Source organism: Crinia signifera, chromosome 5, assembly GCF_055691185.1.
Source record: "Crinia signifera chromosome 5, ASM5569118v1, whole genome shotgun sequence".
Classification (NCBI taxonomy): Eukaryota; Metazoa; Chordata; class Amphibia; order Anura; family Myobatrachidae; genus Crinia; species Crinia signifera.
In genome coordinates, this window is record NC_139221.1 from 276,956,942 (window position 1) to 276,983,172 (window position 26,231).

Here is a 26,231-nt window from a genome sequence, read left to right on the forward strand (position 1 = left end):
TAGCAAACCAACCTGAATCAACCTGAATCACCCCCAATGTTCTGGTGAGACTGGCTGCAGTAAAATGACCCCAAACATCCATTTCTGCATGGAAAAGCATAAAGCAAGACTTCTGACAGAGCAAGTACTAAGGTGCTGTATGAGAACAGCTGCAGTTACAAGGAAGGATTCTGACACTACCAATGATGAGGCTGCAAAATCTCTTCCAAAACTGACACTAGAGGGAAGATGCGACAGACAAAGCTCCTGCATTTATAATTTATAATGTCATATGCTAGGTTAAAAATACATTGAATAACTGCTTATTCCTCCATGAGAAGGCAGCAGAACATATAATACAAATATTTCTAAACTATTATTGCTATGAACAATTGTATTGACTCCTTTGAAGTGTGTATGCGAACTGTGCTTCTGTGATGCAGTGACTGACCAGCGGGATCCTTCAGATTTGACCATGCGTGTGTCATGTATGGTCCAATCTGTCAGACGTGTGCATGGATGAGTTATGGCCGTGAGTGCGTGTCCTGGGTCTACAGATGAAAGAGCTGGAAGCGCTTCTCTTGAATTGTATTATAAATGACTAGGCCGAGGTAGATGGAAACTAATATGTGCTTCTTTTGCATATGACACAGGTCTGTTCTCACACAAGTTCGTGTTGGTGGTGAATACATAGATTTACTGTACGCTAGTGATGGTTTCTGCTCTCATGGACTCGGCCAGGATAAGTGCAGGTTTGTGTGTTTGCCAGCAGCAAAGTCTCCAGTCATTCATCTTCCCCCTTGGAAATAACAGTTCTCAGTGTGGTGACTGTGACAGATCTAGCAGATCTCTTATCCGCCGTTCATATATAGCTTTATAAAGAACCTTCTATCAGAGTGGGGCACTGTGAGGCAACCATATGCGGTCCCTGGGTCAACAAGGATAAGGTCAGTGACTAGGTTGACACCTAAAAATAGTCAACATACCAGAGGTCTGCATTGACAGAGGGTTGACACAAGCTTATGGACATGGTAGACATGGGTTTTATTTACTTTTTATTTTATAATAAATATATATATATATTACACACACCGACTTGGTTCGTACTTTACTATCCAAGTGAACATGGAGTGAGGCACCATGCCCGACGCATGGAGAGTGCACCGTGATATGCGGTGTCCATGTATGCTCGAGAAACTCGAATCGGCCATGTCCATGTTGACCTTAGGCTTGTGTCAACCTTCTGGCAATGTCACCCTATGGTATGTTGACCATTTTCAGGTCCACTTAGAGAATGTCGAACCTCTGTACGGTAACCGAGGCAACAATCTGCAGCATCAGTGTTACATTTATAGAGATGGGTCGTTCGTGAATGAGGCGGATCTTTTGGACGGATAACATAAGAGTGAGTGAGCTGCTTCTTATGCTTGTGGCACCCAAATTCACCGGGGTTAGGCATGTAAGAGCGGCAGACTTTGTTAGCACAGTAGTTGGTACTTGTTTCCTAGAACGGCCACAATCGTGAGTGATCGTGGCTCTTAATTAAGGGACACGATCCTCACGATGTGGCCGATTTTTTACAATTTTTTCACTTTGATTGACAGAAATCGGGTCAATCGGTCGTTTGCGACCAATTAAAATCGGCCGCGATGCGACCGACCGATTGACCCGATTTTTCCATAGACTTCAATGTTAAAAAATCTTTTAACATTGAAATCGGTCGGTCTTGTGCCATTATAATGGCACAAGATGAGATGGACTTGATTAAGTCCATCTCACATAGGGAAAAATGATAAAAAAGGTGAAATGGGCCAATATGACCCATTTCACATTTTTTATGTGCCCGCCATGACCCCACGATAGACGTGAACCCGAAGCGTGGCGAGCGCAGCGAGCCCGCGAGGGGCGGCGGTGCGCGTCCTCCGACCTTTTCATTCCCCTACTATCCACTAGGGCGTGGAGTGAGAATATAATAGTGTGGCGAGCGCAGCGAGCCACCGAGCCCGAAGCGTGGCGAGCGCAGCGAGCCCCGCGAGGGGACGCGTATACCTGTGAAGTTAGACGCGTCCCCTCGCGGGGCTCGCTGCGCTCGCCACGCTTCGGGCTCGGTGGCTCGCTGCGCTCGCCACACTATTATATTCTCACTCCACGCCCTAGTGGATAGTAGGGGAATGAAAAGGTCGGAGGACGCGCACCGCCGCCCCTCGCGGGCTCGCTGCGCTCGCCACGCTTCGGGTTCACGTCTATCGTGGGGTCTAGCACACTTATTAACATTTGGGGGGGCAATTTAAACAAATCTGGTGAAAAAAAAAAAAAAATCGGGTGAAAAATCGGTCGCATCGTATGCGACCAAATCGCATGCGATGCGATCGATCCGATTTTTTATCTTACGACCACAACGATCTAAATCGTTGTGGCCGTTCTAGGAAACAAGTACCCAGTAGTTTATGCAGATCGCTGCCCACCATCTCAGGAGGCAGCGAACAACAATAATACAGGACGGGCTGAATTGGTAAACAATAAATAGTGGGGGTCGAACCTCCGAACAGCAGTTCCATTCTCTGTTCACTGGAGCATGACCCCACTGGGGTGCACCACGAGTAGAACTGATTCCTCCTGTCTCAGTGAGGTCAATAAGTTCTAGTGAATAAATAACCCAGTAATGTCTGAGAATGTCTCCCTCTGTGAAGGCTGGTAGGTATACTCCAGTGTCTGTATAGTTTATATGAGGTAGATATTATTCACTATAGGGCTGATGAAATTGTATGCAAAATATAAGTACAATATTCAAATGAATCAGTACAGAACTATCTGTATGCATCTGTGGCTATGCAGTGTGTACTTGCCCTATACATGGTGCAAAACCCTCTCCTAGCAGGCATTATGTGCTGAACTGGGCTCACAGTGGCTGCTAGGGACGAGATGAGGGCCCATCTCCAATGCTCATGTGCAACAAAGCCTTCAGAGCAGTAGAAGCCAAATGCAGGCATGCATTCACCTGCTCCACTACTCATCCCCAGAACCTTAACCCCTTCAGTGGTAATCCCGAGAATTTTTCAGGCAATGCTTCAGTGCCCAGACTGGCAAAGCCAGAAAATTCTCGGGATTGCGCTGCTTAACACTGCTGAGCTGATCGCTGAACTCTGCTTCAGTGCTGCCTGGCTCCGGCTGCTTCCGCGCCTCCTCCCCCCTGGCTGTGTGCGTGCCTGCAACATGACTGCATAAAGGCTTGTCGGGGGGCAGGCCTAAGTTGCCGGGCGAAGGACTGGGCAGCGGCTGATATAGAGCTCAGCGGCGCTGCCTGGGCCTGGGAAAGACAGTGGTGTGTGTTTTTTTTTATTTATTTTTTTAAGGCAGAGCCACATCTTTAAAATAGTCACTGTCTGACAGGTGGCCTCACAGGTACACCAGCCTACCGGGAATCTTCCCTGTAAGGTCTATGGCCAATCCGCCCCTGGATGGGAGGGAAAAACAAACTAAGAAGCACTGAGATAGGAAGGTGGGAGGAAAGTAAAGATGGCCGCAACGGCTGATAGGATAGCTGGTGACGAGGGATGGCTGGTCCAGGATATTAATTACCTAGAAATATATGAAATGACCAATGTACTTTGTTTACAAAAAAAAATGTATATAACATGGAGTTAAATGAGATTTCTACACAAATCTGCGCAGATTCTTAATGCTGGTAGAAGTGATTAATGGTACTCAGCAGCAGATGAAAATGAGATTTTCTGAGATGAGAAGCCCCATATACTGGTGTTCTGTGGGGGTGCAATCTCCATCGGGCCGCATGTGTAATGTGACAATATCACTGCATGCCTAATTACGCTACTGGGATTGTATGGGAAAGTTCTTATTGTAATGTAGTTTAGTATTCTTTCTACATTATACTTGCTAAAGTTAGAAATCACAGCAAGTGAGGATTGTTTCCCACAGTCTCACATTGTGTCTGAGTATAGCAGCCACTCGGATCCTCAGTGTAGTGGGTGGTCCAGGGGCTAGATGACCTGATTTGCAGTAATTGCATCATTGTTACATCGAGAGACACCCCCCCCCCCCCCCGTGCTATGTGATCAGTATACCTGATATGGAAATGCCACAGAAACAGTCTGTGCTGTATTATGCCCAGAACTCTGTATATGTAACGCCGCCATTCCTCGCCCTGTTTGCTCTATGGACTTCGAGGCGAGAATGTGTATGGAAGACAGCAGCATATGTGATGGATTCCAGGTGCGCCCTTATTTTACAACCTACCCCCCCCCCCCTATAACTTTTCAATTCAGCAGCCATACTGCCCCCCACATTTTTTTTTTTTTTTTTTTTTTTTTTTTAATATATATTTGCATATAACATGGGATATTTTATACGAGCATCCTCTATCTCCTAACGCCTGGGGTTTGTGCTCCAGTGAAAGCAGCTGCTGTCCACATTCGGTCCAACACCCCAAATAGGTGACACTTTTTTTAAATACTGTACTTGTTCCACGAAGATATTCTATAAATGTTAAAACTTTTATTGGTGTATTATACCACTTTTACACCAGAATACCAGGACATGCCCTGCCTCAGACCCCATTTACACTGCACTTCAATCCAGGTTATTCCCAGGTAATGCCCTTTTACACTGAGAACGGATCAGCCCTGCCTTTCCTTGCTGCTGTCATTAAAAAATGGATTTTTGGCCTATTGATGATGAGGTCACAACAAATGGAACATGACACTCCAAGTTTTTTAGCTTTATTAAGCTGAAAATATGCATAAAATCATCATACATTGGAATCTTTATAGATGTGCGTATGAATACAAACGTGTAACACACTGGGACACACTTTGTGTGACAGCCAGCGTGTGTTCCTGCAGATGAGGCTGTTAACTCACTGGGGAGAGTGCCTCCAGCACAGACTGTTGCTGTAGTGTAGGGTACAGGCTGCAAACAGCCTGGTAACGCAGCTGATGCTGGTGCTGCGCTGCTCCATTTGCAGGTCTTCGGCAGATGACATTATCTGCCAGAGCTGTAGAAGCACCAATCAGCTCTTCGCGGCCTTCTCCTTCTCCCCGCCAAATAACCCGGATAATGACCATTTACACCACCCTGAGCCCCGGATAAGCCCTGTGTCCGACCCTGAACATTTGCCGGGTCAGATTCCCAGGGAACAGTACCCGTGTTATTTTTTTTTCAGCCCATTTACACCACGCCCCGCCCCGGACTGGAGAGGCAATATCCCGGGTCCAACCTCTGGTGTAAAAGGGATATTACAGACGTGTCCCACTAACTGATCAGCGGGACTTTTCTTCAACCAATCCACATGCATGTCTGTAAATCAAGGCTGTATTGCTGTTGCCACCGTACAGCGAGTGCTGTATATAATATAATGTTGCTCCTTCTTGCATTTATCTCTGACTTACATCTGATTCTGCAGTAGGACAATTTACACGCATTCTGCAATAATAATAATATGTATTGTGGTCAAAGTGGATAGAAGTGGCAGTGTGGGATGATGCAAGTGAATGGAATACTGTCAGAGCAGTAGAAGTGGTGAACTATTATTCTGCAGGATAGTGGATCCCTTTTGGACAATACGTAATAACTGTTTAGACCCCTATAAAGAACTTCTTTTATGGTGTGTTTTTTTTTTTGACCTGACCATAGAGCAACTCCATTAAATATTATATTTTCGGAAGGGTGTTATGTATGAAATAGCTATATTGTACTGATAATGCAGTTCTTCCCAGATTTTTTTTCAGCCAGGTGGCATCAAGAAGTAGCCAGGTGGGTGTGTCTGCAATAATAACGTACACAATTGCTGCCCTGCCATAAAATGCTCCCTCTAGTAGATTTATGGCGGCCCCATGTACAGCAGCCTCCGCTGCAGTCTGCTGTACTCTGCGTGTGCAGGAGGGGCAGCAGTCGGTGTAAAAGGGACCAAATGTGGGTCGCACCCGGGTTGAAGCTGGGTCCAAAAACCCGGGTGCGACTCCGCGTTTTGGTGTAAAAGGGGTATAATAGAGCGAGTGTATTGCACCCTTCTGCTGCCATATTACTGTACTGCAGTAGAAGACTGAACGGGTTACATTGTAGCTGTGCTTATAATTCATGTTACTGCATAACGTAATTTCTAAAGTAAGGGATCTGTGAAAGGGATGGTGTATGTAATTGGCAGTGTTGACATGTAGCTGATAAATGGTTATTTGGCAGTGAAGACCTTTGGAAATGAGCCGCTGATGCAGCGTGTAAGTGTCTGGCAGGCCTAGAAAGGCTTGTGCTTTGCTCCTGTCTGCTAGAAAAGGCTGAATAAGAGCCCACAGAGCAGAGAGCAATTTCTGCCAGGCACTGCAAGGAAACCCTGCACAGCCCCTAGGAAACAGCCACGGTCCATTACACGGGCCTCTGTCTGTGAGGGACATAGTCCTGAGGGGTGACATGCTGCCTCCTGAAAAGGGTTTGTGCCGGTTCTGAACAGTTGTTGGCTAACCTATTAAGCAGGCGGCCAATATGAGTCCTACTGGAGAAAGCGCTGTATAACTTGCACTATCATTATTGTATTTCTGTCCTGCTAGATTACAAGGTATGACTTTAACTAGCGGAGTCTAAAGATAACTTTGTGTATAAAATAAAAGGACCCATTGGGTAGGTTGACGGTGACCTTTGTCTAGATCCTTTAACAGACCAAAAATAAAGCACTTTGTGCCAATTTAATGGGAGGATTCTGCTTGCAAAGTGTTTCTCCTGGTATTTTTTTAATTTTATTTTACCCTGCCTTTTTACTGGCACTCAAACCTAAATCCATACCTGTGCTGTGAGGCCTAGGTAGGGATGACCATTGACCATCAATGGTTCAAAATCATCAGTGGTGTATGGCAGATGTAGAATAGTTGGGTGATGACCAGATGGTTTCCTTTCATTGTTGTCAAGCATAAATGTTTTTTCCCCCAAGAGGCCAGGAAACTGAGCATAGCTCTGCTCTGACACATGAATCCCTGCCCCATTTTTTGATTGGCCCAAGAAAATGGATGACCATCGATGGGTAAAAACATTGATAGTAATCATTGCATAGTATTCCGCTATCGATGGCCAGTTGCACTATTGCTATCGATGACAACGATCGCCAACAGTACGCCTAGGAATGTATAGATGCCACGTTGAGTGGACAGCTTGGGGGAAGCCCAGCCCTTCTGAAGCTGCCGGGTGCACCCCCCATTGGTGATGGCATCCAGGCCTGTCCCCAAAGTTACGCCATTGGGAACTTCCCTTTCTCTATAAGCATCATTGGGTCCACCGTGCCTACTCCCCAGCTGGCCACCCCTCTTTTCGAACATGCAAGAACTGCACTTTTTCAAGCCCCCCTTTATATAGCTCACATCCTTTCTAATCCCAGCACACCCCTGGTGTCAGCCAGGGTTGCAGGGGTGTAATCTTTAGACCAAATGTGATACGATACCAGCTTGCAAGAACTTTTTTTTTGCTTAAATACCCAGTACAGTATTAATATAGAGTATATCTAATTATTACATTTAATCATTTTATTTATATAGCGCTCTTTCTAATAGGACTCAAGGTGCTTGACAGAATGAATGTAATACAGTATAGGAACAATAAAGTACAGAAAAGCCGTTCATAAACAATACTTAAGGGAATGAAGGAAATGTAGATGGAAATGTGGAAGTAAACAGGAAAGTCTTGAGTGTTTTTGATGCATTCTAGAGTGGTGGCCTCTAGATCTGTGCAGGGAGGTAAGTGTCATAATGTTGGCGCTGCATGGCTAAAAGCTCGACCCCCAGATGAATTACAGGAGACCCTAAGTTAATATTGACTAGTGTGTACCTGCTTTACCAGTTCACATTGCCCCTTAATCTGGGTCCTGCCAAGCTAGTAAATTAGCTTTGTTGGATTCCCAGGTCACTGGACCCAGATTAATCCACAGGTTATCACAGTGATGACCTGGGATTCAGTGGTATTGGTTAGCAGTCACGGCTATAAGTCACATTGCTAATTCCTGGCTCCAGTATAGCAGTAAGACTGCAGATTCTAGTAAACTAGCATGCCTCAGTATTGCTGGGTCCTTCCTACAAACTTCCAAAACCAGTTTTCCTGTGCATTAGGTCAGCAAGCCTCAGTATTCCCAAGCTACTAGCGTTACCTGTTATTTGGCACACAGCTCAGTTTGGGCTCTACCTGCTTCTTGCTGGTACTGTATATGGTCATCAACGCCCCTAAGGTAGACATGCATTGGGTCGGCTCCTGAAATAGGTCGACATGGATAGAAGTTTGAAAATGGCTAGGTCAACATTGGTTTTTTCACTTTTATTTTGAGCTGACATGTACCGACAGGCTGTATTTCATCACCTACCATCCACTGGGGCGTGGAGAGCGAATAGAATAGTGTACCGAGCGTAGCGAAGGGACGAGGTGCACCGATACGGTGTCCATGTCGACATTCGGGACAAAAGAAGTAAAAAAACCCAATGCCACCCCTCTTGCTGACCACAGCAGAATTCAGTGTGCAAGTCTCAACTGCGTATACACCTTAAGGTATAGCTGCAGATCAGTCTTTCTGCAAATCTATGGCTATATGGATCAGGTAGTGAGTTCTGCATACACGCTGCTTGATTAGTGGCGACTGATGTCACAACTTTGGGGACATTTGCACGTGGCTGCACAGATGGCTTATGCAGTTAGTGTGCTGGCGGTAGGTGGGGTCACCCATACACGAAGCACGATGCGCTGACATATCTTTAAATATATTGGCCATCAGCTGTGGCACACGACTAATGCGATGTGTGTGAATGACCTAGTTCACAGACCTATTGCTGATACACATCAGGAAAGTGATATTCTGGGTGAGATTTAATAGGATGAGAGATTCAGAAAGTGAGAGATTTGGGAAGAAATCTCCAGTTTTTTTTAAAGCGGCAATCATTTACACTGCAAAACCGGTTTGGTTTTGCAGTGTAAATGATTGCCGTTTTAAAAAAACTGGAGATTTCTTCCCAAATCTCTCACTTTCTGAGTCTCTCATCCTATTCAATCTCGCCCATAGTCTCCCCATACTGTATATGGGGCCATGTATACCCTGATTGAATTTGTTCTGCTGTGCTTTCCTCCTGATTGCACATCCACCTGTGAGCCTCTGCTAATCTGCCCAGAGCATCATTCCGGCTACCTTCAAGTATTGCAAAGTTCATCTCATACTTGTTTAACCAGTTGCTACATGCTGGATGGTGCAGGGCAGGTTGGATTATTTACGATAATAGGGAAAAAAAGTAATTCCGACATTCGGGTTTGTGTATAAAACAGAAGCTAGACACTTGTGCTGTCACTCTTGGGGGTCGATTCAACTGAGCATGCAGTGAATAGCGTCGGGAATGAGCGCCAGAAGAGGTGCGAGCGGAAATCCACTAGATGGACTTCTGTGTTAAATAGCTCTTGCCGTTCCTCCCTGCCGCTATTCTGCCAAATCTAGGTGCGCGATGCTGTGTTGTGCCCTAGTGCAGCTCAAACCGCATTGCAGCTGGGCCCATTCTCCTGACTAAACTCCCTGTTTAAGTCAGTTACCCGCATTCTCAAACATTGCCACCAGTGGCGTAACTAATAAATTTGCGCCCCCCCCCCCCCCCCCCCCGCCGAAAATGCAGGGGGGCCCCCCCTAGGGTAAACAAATCCCCCCCCCCCCCGCGCGGCCGTTACCTCAGCCGTTACCTGTGCTGCCAGTCAGTGTGTAGGGGAGCGCGGAGGGGAGACGGGTGAGCTGGGACCCGGCACAGGCGCAGTCATCAGCAGAAATTGGCAGTGAGTAACTAATAATAGTCCCGCAGCCCCCTCGGCGCCCACACCCCCTCAGCGCCTCCCCGCCACCGCGGGGGCTGCGGGCGTATAGTTACGCCACTGATTGCCACACGCTCCTTCCCCGCGCTATTCACTCCACGCTGAATTGGATCGACCCCTAGATTGTTGTTCATTTTAATCACATATGTTACTGGCCTAACTGGAAATAATATCACCATCAATGGGTCATAAAATCATTGAAGTCAAGATGTTTTTATCATCCATTTAATTTCTTCTTTCTATCTTTAAGAAAGTACATGGAGACACTCCTTCCCAATTCTACTTTTATTAACTATGTTGCCAATTCTGTTAAAGCTATCCTCTATAGCCTTGATGGCTAACCTTGACACTCCAGATGTTGAACTACACTTCCCAGCATGCTCTGCATCAGATTTAGCATGGCCAAATGGCAAAACTGAAGCAAAGCATGCTGGGAAGTGTAGTTCGACAACAGTTGGAGTGTCAAGGTTAGGCACCCAAACGTGTCACTTTTTGCATATTTCTTCTTGCTAGTATAGGTGGCTGAGCAATGAAATGTCGCATTGGCAGCATAATGGAATTGCTGCCGGCAGGCCCCCTTTAGTGGCAGATGCCTATTAAACATTCACCCCATCGATATACCCTGATTTTTCTCTTCACTCATTCACTTACACAGATGTCATTTTGTTTTCCTTTAGCAGTATTTGGGCAGACTATGCTTCGAGCACCACCAGTGCTTTCCAGATACAATATCCATATCCACAGGTCTATTTACACTTCTTTTGACCAGGACAAATTTATTATCCATTTACAGTTTCTCATATAGCGCAGCTCATGCCGTTACGCTTTACAACTGGAAACGGTGATAAAACAATCTGGATAGTAACAGACCGATAGAGGCAGTCCCATCAGATCCTTTTGAAATGCTACTGGAGGTTATTTGGGGGTTTATATTTACACATGCGCACAGGTGCAACTCCTAATGCAGTCATCGTTCTTACAGCCTTAATTCCTTGATTTTCCTGCAATCTAGTCTGGCGTGACTGCACTATAAACTACTGCCAGAAAGGACATGCAGGCGATTCTCTCTGCACAGATACTAGAGCTCACTGTCAGTCCCTGTGTGGAAGGCAGAGAGATGCATTGCTCTGGCCCTGAGCGGTGAAGGGATCATTACATCTAGGTCAGTAAGGCATCCAGTTCTGCAGCAGGCGAGGGGAGCTGTTTAGAAGATCCACGTTCTGTACTATTTCTAGCACCCATATTTATTATTCTGTGACAGTATAATATACCTCTCTCCAGGAATACTGCGTGCACTGCTCCAACGCTCATTTTCTTAGACATATACTTTATTGTTCATACAAATACTTTTGTTTTAAGCCTATATTTCTATCACTTAATTATTTCTATAGAGTCGCTGGCTCCTTATATTTTGCCTATATAAGACTTGTAGAGAATATTTCAATCTTTATGTCTGTTGCTTTCTGAATAGTTTAGGGGTACATTTACTAAGATGGTAGTTCTATTGAAGATGGGATGTTTCCCATAGCAACCCATCAAATTATATCTATTATCTTCTAGAAGGTGCTAAATAAATAAGTAGAGGCTGATGGGTTTCTATGGGCAACATCCCATCTTTAATAAAATCCCATCTTAATATAAATGTCTGTATATGTGCTGGAAGTTGACAGCTCAGTTGTCAGGCGCATGCAAATTTGCCTGCCCACTTGTAATGTCAGTTGTGACTGATCGTGCAGTGTAAATGGAGAACAGGCTGCCCGATCTGCAGATATATCTATCATACCTCATTCACACCGCACAACCCTTGTTATTGCGGGTCAACTCTTGTTATTGCGGGTCGTTATGTCACCAACCCTGGTTGAGGTGCGGTGTGAAAGGCCACCCCAGGTCGAGCAACCTGAGAGTTCAACCCTGGTCAAGTTGCAGTGTGGATGGAGAACCCGGGTTAAGTGATCTGGGTCCCATTCACAGTATGGAGGAGGCAGTGCTGTCAGCTCCAAGCACTGCTTCCTCTCCTAATACCCCTTTCACACCAGAAATGCAGGGACAAACCGGGAATTCAGTTCCTGGGACAAGCAGGGACATTCCCGGGTTTGGACCCATTCACACCAGACATGTCCCTGCATTTTCTGTGAAAGAGCCGGCAGGAGGTGGGGAGGAGGCGGGATGGTGTCGGCAGGATGGCGGCGGAGGTGGGGAGAATATTCACCCTGGTTGCTGGTCCTCCGCACAGGCCAGGGATCCACACAGGCGGCGGCGCAAATGACGGGACAGGCGGTGGATGAAGATGACTCAGCTCTCCGGCGCCCTCCCTGCCGCTGGAGAGCTGCGTCATCATCATCCACTGGCTGTCCCGTCATTTACTCCCGCCGCCTGAATCAATTCCCGGCTGGACAGGACACCGAGGACCTGGCAACCCAGGTAAATATACCCGAACCCATTCACACCAGCCAGGTCCCCGGGTTGAACCCGGGAACAACCCTGCTACCTAGCAGGGTTGGATTGTCTGCAAAATAGCCCGGTAATTTGTCCCGGGTACCTTTCACACCAGAGGTAGTACCGGGTTGTTCCCGGACTCAACCCGGGAATTTAGGCTGGTGTGAAAGGGGTATAAGTTAAAACTAGGTGTATGAGAAAATGTAATCACAAAGAGATTAATTAAAAATTAATCTAATAAACAAAAAGCACTTATCACATTGATCAATACATAGTTAATTTAGTGAGTGCAGAGCATACTTGACTACTTTCTGTCTGCCCTCTCTGGGAGAGGGCATCCAGCTCAGGGGGGCGGGGCCGTTTATGGGAGCGAAAAGGGATGGGACAGAGGTGGAGCCATGATAGGGTGATTTGGTTGGGGGCAGGGCCAAAATGATTACATCATTGTGTGGAGGAACCTAATAAAGCAGTAAAGTCCATAGGGAGAAACAAGCTAAACATTGTTTAGTTCGATATTATCGCTCAGGCCTGCTGGAAACAAAGTACCCAATGAGAATATCCAGAATGCTTCTCAAGCGCAAAGTCTGTCATATCAATCACCACCTCTCGATGTCTGATCTATATGTTCTATACCTTGTAGGCTTAAAACTTGGAAATATCCATTATGTTTGGATAATGAATGAGTCATTATTCCTTTAATTATGTTTCTCCGAAGCTCGAGAAACCTAGTATTTTAATGTACGGATAGTGCGGCCCACATACTGGGATCCACACACACATGTTATCAAATAGATTACAAATGTGGTTTGACAATCTACATGACTTTTAAGGGTACTTGTGAGTTATCCGGGCGCCCGATGTTGAAATTATATGACAGTACATTAAGAATACGATGCGACGCGATTTCCCTTGAAATTTCCTTGTAGCCAAAATCGCGTCGCATTGTATGGTATACAATGGCACGCGATGCGATGCGACGCGATTTTAACCCATCCCGCCCAATTGTAATCCCGCCCTCTGCCACATCTGGCACAATTTCACTCTGAGGGAGTTTTGACAGGAGAAAAGAAGTGGTTTGCTGTGGTGCTGTGTATGAGACTTTTCGTGAGGTGATTTTTCACAAATTTGCATTCAATTTCTTGGGATATTGGCCCATTTTGCCCCTTACATCCTATTTCATGGTATGGCTTTGCCAGGCAGTATCTTCAGCCTCCCCAAAACGGAAGAGGATACTGTGAAGTTCATGCAGGACAATGGACTTCTTCCATCAACAGCTACCTGTCCAAATGGACATCCAATGCGCCTGTCCGTGAAGGAGCGGAAATGGCGCTGCTATATAAAAAGCTGTGGCAAAAAGCAAAGTCTGCGGGCCTCACTATTTTACCCTGGATGCAGACTTCCATTTATGACAATCCTCAGATTTATTTTCTGCTGGTGTGAGGAACTGACATCCATAGACTTCTGTGACAAACATCTGAATATCTGCAATAAAATATATTTTACAACGCCTTGATGCGGGAGGCGTGTCAATGCGACCTCATGTCCCAGCCTCAACGCCGGATTGGTGGAGCAGGCAAAATTGTGGAGATAGATGAGTCGCTGTTCGCAAAGAGACAAGCCAATGTCGGCAGAGTTCTCCCACAGCAGTGGGTGTTTGGAGGAGTGTGTCGCGAAACAGGGGAATGTTTCATGTTGCCTGTGGAAAAGCGAGATGCGACGACCCTGATGACCGCAATTGCAGAGCATATCGAGGCTGGCACTACAATTGTAAGCGATTTCTGGCGTGCCTATGATACCGCAGAACTGGAGCGGGCTGGATACAATCACTTGAGGGTCAATCATAGATATAACTTTGTGGACCCGGACACTGGAGCACACACAGAAAATATAGAAAGACTATGGGGATGTGCAAAGTGGCGGAACAAACGCCAGCGGGGCACAGCCCGCCATCACCTTGACTCTTACATGCAAGAATTTGTGTGGCGAAAGTGCCTGGCGGGTGACAGCCCATTTAACCGCATTCTACATGCACTAAGTTTGTTGGCTAAGTAATTACGCCTATTAATGATTGTATGATATGTGTTCTTGTTCTAATTTATTGCTGATATGATAATTACAGTTATTCCTTAAATTCTGTTGTCCTTAATGTGTCAAATATGAATGATATTGATGAATGATATTGGATGTTCACAACCAGGCCACTATCAACGTGAACCCGAAGCGTGGCGAGCGGTGGCGGTACGCGTCCTCCGACCTTTTCATACCCCCACTATCCACGTCGGCGTGGAGTTGAGAATAGAATAGTGTGGCGAGCGCAGCGAGCCCGAAGCGTGACGAGCGGACACTTGTGAAGCCCGCGAGGGGACGCGGATAGCTGTGAAGGTGTCGGCGTCCCCTCGCGGGGCTCGCCACGCTTCGGGCTCGCTGCGCTCGCCACACTATTCTATTCTCAACTCCACGCCGACGTGGAAAGTGGGGGTATGAAAAGGTCGGAGGACGCGTACCGCCGCCCCTCGTGTGCTCGCTGCGCTCGCCACGCTTCGGGTTGGCGTAATTAGTGGGGTGGCGTTAACAATGGGGATGGGATTTCAGTTATGACACTTTTTGGGGGTTTTGGGCATTTTTGCATTGAAATAAATGTAAAATCGGATCTCAGGGACCATTTTACATTGATTCCAATGTTAAAATCGGGTGCTGCTCTCGTCGCGTCGCATCGCATGCCATTTGGTTAACATGCGATGCGACGCGATTTTTTGGGACACGATCAAAAATCGGGCGCCCCGATAACTCACAAGTACCCTTTTAAGATTAAAAGAAGACCCTGAATGTGTTGATTTAAAACAGGTGTTAGGTTCCTTCATATGATAGCAGGTCATACATTTTCCCTTTTTACATTTATAACAGCTGTTTATTTGCTTATTAAACCTATTTCCTATGTGAATGCTGTGCAAGTCTTAAGGCATAGAACCACTCTTCTACATGACACAATGCAGATGTGTGGGAAGTTTTCCTAGCACATGGGAATTAGAAGCATGTACTATGCCTATATTTACTCTCTCCATGATGCTTCCGTTCCCACGTGACTGATCAGCTGTGTAACCGGCATAGCAGCACAGGCTTCATAGGAGACACACAAGTCGGGTCGCATAGCATATATTAGAATCGGCAGCTCTCTGGACTACTGGTACAATGAAAAAAATAACAAGGCAAAACCTGTAGTAATGCTTAAACAGTTTATTTGGCCTTTTTTTTTTTTTTTCAAGCTATAATGCCAAACGACAAACACTCAGCGCCGTTTGGTATCCAAGGATGGCGTTAAAATTAAAACCCCAAGTAAAGTGCTGAAACATTGCTACAAGTTTTGCCTTGTTATTGTCTTCATTGTACCAGTCCAGGGTGTCACTGATTCTACCAAGCTATCTAGTGTGGGCTCACAGTGCACCTGGTGAGTTACTATACATAATATTTTAGTTGGTATTTGCGGTTTCTTGGGTGGGGGGTGGAGAGTTAGCTCTGGGATCATGGCACAGTCTAAAGGAAAACAAGTCGATAGAACTATTACATCAGTAAAACACCTATGCGAATCTGATACCTTTTTTTCTGCCTGTTACTTCAAATATCAGTAAATAGAGCCCACAATAATTGAACTAAACCGGTGCAGGTTTGAGATGATTAGAAGGGTGTAACAATAACCATACAGCCACATAAATCAGCTTAGTAATAAGGGCCTGAATCGCACCGGACCATGTAGTCGCTTTGCTCACCATTGTAGGTTAGCCTGGTGTGCGCTGTGCCTTTTTACACCTTAACGCTATACTTTCATGCGGGTAGCGGGTGTTCTACATTCCTAAAGCTGGGCATTAATTGGTCAGATAAAAGGCCTGTCAGACCAGACCGGCAGCCATTTTATCTGACACCCATCATATCTGACACCCATCATATATCATGGCAGATATCACATACTGTATGTGTATAGCCATGCTATCTCTGCTCCTCCCCTGGGTAGGAGGACTTTTCCTATTGGTCTGCTGTGAAAGCAGTAGGGGATATGTCAGTGTTTCTGTTGCAGCATTGCACACAGTCTGGGGCGGCTGACCTGTAACTTCCAGCATGTCCGACCAATCAATATTCCAGCTCTGTCACACATATATACAATGTACAACTATCTGGGCAATTTCCGAATATTGGGCTAATAACCTAATTAATTATATGATCTATACAGTCACTATCCTGATGTCGGGATCCCGACTGCCGGTGCTCCGACAGGGGGGATCCGGACAAACGGGCTATTCTCCCTTGTGGGGGTCCACAACTCCCATAGAGGGAGAATATAACCGCAAGGGACTTCTTTGCGCGCGCCCCCTGTCTGAGCACTGGGGAAATTTACTAAGATGTGTATTCTACTTCACATGTGATGTTGCTATGGGCAACCAATCAGAATCTACTTCTTATTTATTTAGCACACTCTAGAAGATAGACAGGATCTGATTGGTTGCCCATAGCAACATCGCATGTGAAGTAGAATACACATTATGTCATGCCTATTACATATTATACCACATGCTATAATGCCCATTACATATACCACACACCGTAATATTCATAACACTTTTGCATGCTTGATGCCAGGAATACATGCTTGGAGGGGGTGGGGAATTACCCCTCCCCACTGCATCAGAGAGAGGGAGCTCCAGCCAGGTGAGATGGGAGACACTGTACTAGAGAGAGGGAAGCCTTGGCGTGTTGAGCGGGAGCCCTGCAGAACGGTGGACAACCCAGCCGACATCAGTGGCTATTTCAAAACTCTTGCATGCTTGCGAGCCAATCAGGAGCCACCACTGCCGCTCCTGATTAGCTGCAGGACCGGGAGCTCCAATTTGGTTTGAGCCAGCATAGCTGCGGACCTGACGGCTGGGTTGTCAACCGCTCTGCGTGGATTAAGGCGATTGAGCAACAAGCACAAATGATGATGGCTCTATTCTTGGAGAGACCAGGTTTCTAACAGTTATACTTCATGTGGTGCTTATTTAAAGTTTTGTTTCTGTAAAATGTAGCCTAGATATCTACAACAGAGGAGGAAATACATGAAGACCACATTTTGTCCTGCCAAATTAGATATCTGCTCTTGGCCATTTAATCAGCAGGTTGCACAGTGTATGTATGGAGCTAAATAGGAACAGCCCATTTCCTTCCAGGCTTTGACACCATTCAGTGAGACAGTGTATGAATATTGATTGACTACTTTGTTTTCTGCAGAGGGAAAAATCAGAAAGTATACAGTACAGGTCAAGACGAATCTTTAATGCAAGCCCCAGTTGCAGTTGTCTGACACTGTGTTAATTCCAACACGAGAGGTCTATAAAAAGCATGTGCTGTGTGTGTATATATAGGACCGCATGAGATCATGCCCTGTAAATATTGTGCCCTCTGTTATTATGCCTATTTTTGTATATGTTTACATATGCACGCACCCACCCACCACTTATGGCGTATGTTCAGTGTACATGTTACTATATAATAACAGTGATCTGGGAATACAGCTATGTGCTGATGAGACATGGAGCGTTAAGGTTATTTGCCACAGGTTCAGTAAAGAAACCTGACCCTTTTATCGGGTCACTCTGGACCAAGGAGTCTTTTTTTTTTTTTTTTTTTTTTTAGAAGAGATAGGGCCAGCTGCACTAAGCTTCAAAATTGATAAAATGGAGAGTGATAAGCGACCAACCAATCAGCTCCTGCCTGACATTTTTTCAAACACAATCTGTGACATGGCAGGTAGGAGCTGATTGGCTGGCTGTTTATCACTCTCCATTTTATCACTTTTGAAGCTTCGTGCATCTGGCCCATGATCTGTAATGGGCAGCATCCCATCTGCAATAGAATTTCTATCTTGGTAAATTTACCCCTGAGATTGGATTGTGGCAGAGAAATTCCAAGTTTTTATCTCTCCTCCATTTGTTCTCAGCTTTTCCTAGTCAGTGATATTCTTGGGATTATGGGCTGTGGAAGCACCTGGGATAATTACTGACCCAGCAAAATGGAAAACCTCACACGTAATATGTTAAAGAACTCCACAACACATGACTTGCTGCGCACTGGAGTGGAGAACCCCTGATGTAGGGTGTATGCTTGTAAACAAAAGTGTATTATTGATTAAAGACTAATAATGTGTTGTGTCTTCTAGCTGTTGAAGTATCCGAAAGTGACATATACATGCGCTTCATGAGATCCCACAAGTGTTATGACATTGTGCCCACCAGCTCCAAGCTTGTCGTGTTTGACACTACATTACAAGTGAGTTCCGCTTAGTGTTCTTATTAATGCTACTTGTCTTATTTTTTTAGTGCCATGTTCATGTTACACTGCAAAAATGTCACATTAATTATAGAAATCGCAGAAAGCTAAAACTCACTAATACTGCTTTCATATTGCAGAAATGGGTAATGACACGGTATTCTTAAATGGGACTTTAAAACGGGTCTGAGCCTTGAGACCTTTCACATTGCAGGTGAAAACCGTTTTAAAAATCATTTAATACCATTCAAAATTCAACCCGTTTAACCCCCAAGGGACACGTTTCAAGCCATTGAAATAGAGCCATTCACACTGCCTAAAAAAACGGCTTTAAAACGTGTAGGACTCTGCTTTTTAACCGTGTTGAAATACCGGTTATCTTTAACCGGTAAATCAACTCTGGCACTTTCACATTGCAGCCTTAAACGTTTTAAAATGGGGAAAAAAACGGCAATATACCGTTTTGAAAGTGCAATGTGAAAGGGGTATTAGTAATATATTTGTAAAACCATGTCTATATAGAGCAGCCATACTATACCCTCAGAACTAGGGAGGCCAATCCCGGGATTGGCGGGATCCTGGTATTTTGTCCTAAAATCGGCGGGATTTGAATCCTGGGATTGAAGCTTCCGATTCCAGGATTAGTACCCCGTGTAAAATGCACTCTTTTTTTTTTTTTTTTTTTTTATAAAGCCGGGCAGTGCTGAGCACTAGTATATGGCTCAGCGATGCCTGTCAGCGCAGATCACTGTTCCGAACCCGGATGCCCAGCCACACGCCCGCTGTACAGCCAGTCCTGCTCCAGCCTGTCACAAGTTCACAACCGACTTAAGTGACTGCAGTGCACTGTCACTTTCAGGGGATGGGAGGATTGTCTGGAGTTGGGAGTGGGTTTAGTAGGCATTTATGACATGTGCTGCATTTATGACATGTGCGGGGGGTGCGCAGTTTAGGGGGTGGGTTCATTTAAAAAGGTTTTTTTTAGAGAAGATAATCCCGGGATTGAGCATTTTTCAATCCCGATTCCCGGGATTTTAAAAAATGCCCCGGGAATGGCATCCCTACTCAGAACGGCTCTTCATGTAACCTAACAGGCTATTTTTTTAATAACTAGTAATGATGATCCCTGTTACCATATTCCTTTATAGAAGTCTTCCAAAATGAGTCATGTGATAGTGGGTATGTCTCTTAACTAGAGAACAAATTAAATTAGCCAATCAAATTGTCAGTCTTGCCTGTTGGCCAAATGACTACTGAACCATCCATGCTTCCTACTCTCAGCACCACACTTACTTTTCAGTCGTGTTTTAAACACTTTTATTACATCCAGCACTATAACAAATAAATATATATCCTGAGATTTTGGGGGATATTCAATCTCCGTCGAGCATCTCCCGTGGGGGAGATGCTCGACGGGCCCTATTCAATGCTGTCTTCCCCAACAGCATTGAACAGGGTTTCCTGGCAGAACGAGCCCGACATCTCTAGCTGTCGGGCTCGTTCTGCCGAGAACAGCCGGGAAGTGACGAGCTGCCGGCTGCATCTCGTCACTTCCCGGCCGCAACTCGCGGCCACGCCCCCTTTTCGCTCCCCGGCAGGCGGGACATTGAATCCCGCCTGCGTGTTCTCGGTCGAGCTGACCGAGAACGGGACTGGGTCACGGCAGGCGAGCAAGCTCGTCTGCCGTGACCCGAAGATTGAATACCCCCCTTTGTATTGTCTCAGGGCTTGAGGATATGAGACTCCCTTCATTCATTTATTTATTGACCTTGTCATTTAACTCTGGTGAATTGTAGTATTTGTATGTATGCTTAGTAAATAGGGCAGTAATTATAATACACTGTATTATGTCTAGTTCCTGCTCTATTTACTATGTGTGTGTCTTTTGAATTCTACTTTGAGGTTTAATTTATAGCATGGTGCCCATATCACACATGAGAAGTAATGTATACATTGCATGATGTTACTTACATTTTGGGGAGTAATAATTGTAAAAAGCTGAAGAAGCCTCATCATTAATTTATACTCCCTTGCCTCGAAACGCTGTGTATCTCATTAAAGTTCAAGCTTAGAACACCTAAAATATTCCCTAAAATATATATATAAAAGAATACGGTGAAATGGCTGTAACTGGAGACTTAGCGATTTCCTTTCAGGCTAGAACCAAAAAGGCAAAAATGGGATAAATTCCGATGTTATATTTGATTAATTATTTACGATTTATTATATAGCGCTGCATATTCTGTTGCGCTTTACAACTGGAAACAGTGATAAATAAGTATATAAAAAGCAATGTAACCCTATTGATAAAAATGAACAAATCTCACATTTTCTTTGAGAGTGATTAAGAGCTAGTCCTTCCCATTTATACCCCTTTCACAATGACAAATATTTCCTGGGTTATTGCACATGAATGCACAAAAACCCGGGAAATTGGTCAGTGTTAAAGTGTCCTGAAATATTGTTTTGGGATTTCAACCAGACCCGGAACGCTCGCGGCTCCAGAGGCAGTGTGAATGGATAACCTGGGTCGAAGCGACTTGGGTCCTGTATACTGCACTGTAAAGGCACTGCTGAAAGATGCAGACATCTCCCAGTGCCGCCCCAGCCTTGCCTCTCGATAACGCCACCCACCCGGCTTTATGCCGGGTCATGTAGCTAGTTTGAAAGCACTTGCAAGTCGCACCTGGGATTTTGTACCCAGCTTGCAAGCGCTTTCCAGTGTGAAAGGGGTATAATTCACACAGTCAGTCAAGGTGGTGATGTGAAAAAACCCCAATTACTTGAAGTATACCCCTTTTTACACATGCAGTGTGATCCCAGGTTTAAATACGTGAACATGCATTAACCTGGGATATCTGCATACCTGAAAGGAAACAACCCAATACTAAATTGCAGGTGACCTGGCTGAAATTGGCAATATTGATATTGGAAAACTGACACTATAGCAAAAATACTTTGGGCCTTATTCGAGTTCACTCTTTCTGACAAAATCCTTCTTAGATGGACAAAACCATGTGCACTGCAGGGGGGCAGATGTAACATGTGCAGATAGAAATAGATTTGGTGATTTTTTGGTGATTTTTTGGTGATTCTTTGCAGGGTAAATATAAGCTGCTTTACTTTAACACTGCAATATAGATCTCACTTTGAAGTAAAACCCCACCCAAATCTAATTAGATCTGCACAAGTTACATCTGCCCCCCTGCAGTGCACATGGTTTTGTCCATCTAAGAAGGATTTTGTCTGAAAGAGTGAACTCGAATAAGGCCCTTTATTTTGGTTAGCAGTTTACTAATCTCTGCTCCTCCAAATTAGATTGGCACAGTTCAATATGTTAAGTAACGAAGGTGCAGATTTATGAAGCCTGCTGAAGTGATAATGGGGCAGATGTATTAAGCCTTAACAAGAGATAAATGCAAGGGTGATAAAGAGAGATAAACGTCCAGCCAATCACATCCCAACTGCCATGTTACAGGCTGTGTTTGAAAAAAGGCTTAATACATCTGCCCCAATGCATCAACCAATCAGCTGCTGTCATTTTTCAAAACCAGACTGTAACATGGCAGTTAAGAGATGATTGGCTTTTGTGTTATCTGCCCCTCTTCTATCCTGTCTGAATTGATATTGAGGATCCTTCAGCATACATACATACATACATACATACATACATACATACATACATACATACATACATACATACATACATAGCTATGCCTTATTTGTTTTGTTGCAATAAAGAATTTGGCTGTTGTAGAAAGTATAGGGCTGTTTTTAATTAACAAAATAGGAAAACCCACTACTACAGTGTTTCCTAAGCTTGCACTTCAAGGCCCACTTAACGTACGTACTGGGTGATTTTGAGCTGAAAGCAGCTCCGTTTTGTTGTTTGAACTGCCTTCAATGCAAAATCAGTCCAGTGTGGGAAAATTGCTCAATGTGTATGCACTAAGCGTTTTTTAGCCGAGCGTTTTTTTTTTTTTACCCCAATCATGGCTGTCCATACAGTACATGCTGGGCAAAATCGCCAAGTGTGTATGGACCTTAACAGTTCAGGTGTTGGTGATATCCATGATTGAGCACATGTGGTTAAATCACAATATCTGAGGTACTAATTACATCACTTGTGCTCAATTAATGCTATCCTTACAACATGGACTATAGGTGTACCTTGAGGACCTCTGTTAGTGACCCCTGCACTATTATGAATCTTAATTAATAAATGCCCCAGCCAAATTGTTACATTTGGTCTTCCAGCAATCAAATAAATGGTTCTATTGCTACCGAAAAGAAATGAGCAGCTTCCAATCAACTACACTATTCGTTATTGATAGGTTAATAAATAAACCATCATTAAAGTTGAGTTACCTTATATAACATATTCAAATAAATGGCAATTGTCTTATTGTGAGCACGCATTAGTTTGTTCTTTCCTAGTTTGATTTCATAAATGAATGTAATATTTTTTGAAAAGAAGACTTTTTTTTTTTTTTTTTATTCAGTAAATATTTTTGTTCCGTAGTAGTATGCCATGTTTTCTTATAAAGTACTTGCAGTACATAACATTTTTCTCACTTTACAAAGATTATTGTAGTATTGTCAGAGCAATGGATCTGAAAAAGGGAAAAATGTGTTGAAATACTGTAGCTGGGATGCCCATGTAGATGTGAAATATCTTGGCCGTATGCAGACAGTTCTTGCTAGTGTGTAGGCAATTGTAAATCACTTTAGAATTTTTTTTTTTTGAACGATATAAATAAGTATTGATATAGGAATGGGTGTAGACCGATCCTTCCCCATAATGCACAGCCATGCCCCCTGTCCCGTTCTCACTTTGCTCGACTTGAGCTCGGCGGTCGGGATCCAATGTCCCGGCCGCCGAGCGGCGAGAAAGGGGCGTGGCCGTGAGTTGAGGGCGGAAATAGACGAGCTCCGGCCGGGAGCTCGCCTATTTCCGGGTTTTCTCGGCAGAACGAGCCCGACAGCTTGTGATGTCGGGCTCGTTCTGCGGAGAACCCCTGTTTAATGCTGTCGGGGAAGACAGCATTGAATAGGGCCCCGCAGCCATCTCCCCAGTCGGGAGAAGGCTGCGGGAGCACGCCAAACATTGAATACCCCCCTTAGTGATATCTGATTTAAAAGGTAGATAAATGATTAAACTAATTTTATACAACCCGATGATATGGGATACATGCAACATCCTGGCGGTCAGAATGCTGACAGTTAAAAGGCCCCCACTGCAGCCTTACCCCAATCCCGATGTCCTGATGTTTTTTGATTGCAGTTTGGATGCCGGTGTTGAACGTCTGGATGATAACCGCATCCTGCTGATCCTGTATGTGAGGCCCAGTAAATAATCTTTAAGGCCCACCGGGCTATATAGGTATTTTGGTTGTCTTTTAAAAGTTCACAACCACCCTGAGTATGATCCTTTTGTCAGCTGATATAGAAGAAGGCATATTAAACGAAAGTTTCTCATTTGTCATCCCTAAGAGATTGATAGCTGTAGTTACATCTACTGGTACTTATGTAGTATCTGGGCTGCCGATTTTCTGATTGTATGCCTTACCTAAGGCATACAATCAGATGCGATTTGAAGCGATTTTTGGTAAAATCGCATCCGATATCGCATGCGATGCGATTTTGCATAGGATTCAATGTTAACAAGGTCCTGTTCATTTCCCCACTATCCAAGTGGGCATGGAGTTGGATATAAACCTGTAGCGAGCCACTGAGCCCAAAGCGTGGCGAGCGGATGCAGATTTCTTAAAAAGTATTCTGTGTCTCCTCGTGGGGCTCACTACGCTCGCCACAGGTTTATATCCAACTCCATGCCCACTTGAATAGTGGGGAAAGGAAAAGGACCCCTTTTTCCCATTGAATTCTATGTTAAAATGGACTCAGAACATTTTAACATTGAATCCTATGGAAAAATCGGGACCATCGCATCGCATACGATTTGGTCGCATGCGATGCTACCGATCTGACCCGATTTCTAAATCGGACGCCCAGATACTACATAAGTACCCATCTATTCTGTACACAGCCATGACTAAGGATCACGGGATTGTAGCCACAGGACAGTCGTACTGCATCTTGTCATTACAGGCCGGCATTTGCATCGTGTTGCTGGCTTCCAGTTGTGAGCTTTCTACAAATTTGCGGCTCTTATTGTTTTAGCTTCACAATGTTAACTGACATTTTTATCTACATCAAACAATTATTCTTGTTTAGAATTTTTCCTTTAAAGTCCTTCCTTTTATTCTTTACAAACAGCAAGGAATGGAATTCCCTCCGGTGCGCTTTAAATGCTACAAAGTTATCAAATTACTTGCACGCTTCTTGACGTTTGATTTTTCTCTGCTGATTTTGTGCTAAAATTCTAATTTTTTTTTTTTTATATCTCTTTATCCAGCATACTTGTTTTTTTAATCTTTAAGTAAGGTTTCCGTGAATATGTTGCTTGCAGATCTGCACCTCTGTCCAGCCTAGAGGTTCAATAGGTCCCAGTACATATCGGCAACACTATAGTAATGTTGGGTAGCCTTTATAACAGCTGTCCCTATGAATAGTTACAGGCTCCAAATCATTCTCAAACTAATTAATCTGTAGAATGTCTTTCAGTTGTCTGTCGTGTTTTTTTGATCTTTTATTATTATTATTATTTATTTTACTAATATATTTTTTTTGTTGCTGTTTTCTGGAATATGTGGAACCTCGCATTGATAAAATTCTATAAATATCAGCAATATTTTGTAGTTTTGGGCAGTGTAAAATGTGCCGGACATCTATGATCGAATAGCTTATTTTGCTGCCTGTCCACTTTCAGACTTGTATTTCCAGACAAGGTTTGATGCATCCCAGGATTCTGTGCTGTTATGCTTTCCTTCTTTGTTTGCAAATTTGCAAGTACCCAATAAAAATCCATGCCACCCTAAATGGGAAAAGAGTATGGTAAGGCAAATTTCTTGCCCATTTATAACTTGCACATTGCCTCATTATTGGTGTTTACTTAAGAATACCCAAAACTCAACTTCCATTAACCAATAATACAGCACGTTTGTCTTTTACCATTATACAAAGTCCATGCTGTTACGCTAATGCGCCCCAAAGAGAGCAACTTCTGCTGCATCCTTTTTTCTTTTAACCTGACATGTAATGCGCATTTCTTAACAAATCGCTAACAAAAAAATAACACCCTATCGTAAAATCTGTAAGGACTAATGCCTGGTACACACCAGGACGACTAGGGCCCGATCCCCTCAATCTAGATCCAATTCCGACCAATTGGATGTAGATTGTGTGGTGATTGGGACCTTTTCTGTCCTGGTGTGGACCGATACCAATCCGATGCGCGGTCCCGCGGGTCGGTCGGTCGTTATTCAGATCCTACCTGCTGCAGGTAGGATCTGAATAACGACCATACTGCCGGGTGCGGGTCGCCATTGGATCGGACCCGCTCACGGTGCACATCGTGAGCGGGTCGTGCCCCCCCGCATCATCGTGAGCGGGTCTGAAGAAACACTGACGACCCGCTCACAATGTGCATCGTGAGCAGGTCGTCGTGGTGTGTACCCTACATAAGGGCTAGATGTACTAAGCCTTGAAAAGTAATAAAATGTAGAGTGATAAACAACCAACCAATCAGTTCCTACCTGCCAATGTATTCAAATGCTGATTGGCTGGTGGTTTATCACTTT

General features: G+C 44.5%; 1 protein-coding gene across 3 annotated transcripts in view; it reads left to right on the forward strand.

Annotated features, from left to right (window-relative positions):
- The window catches only part of PRKAG2 (protein kinase AMP-activated non-catalytic subunit gamma 2), a 362,251-nt gene that overhangs the window by 304,971 nt on the left and 31,049 nt on the right, over positions 1–26,231 (forward strand). For all 3 annotated transcript variants that reach the window (XM_083189060.1, XM_083189062.1, XM_083189063.1), the window contains one exon: positions 18,422–18,531. In XM_083189060.1, the coding sequence (XP_083045186.1) occupies positions 18,422–18,531 (110 nt within the window). The remainder of the gene's footprint in view (positions 1–18,421; positions 18,532–26,231) is intronic.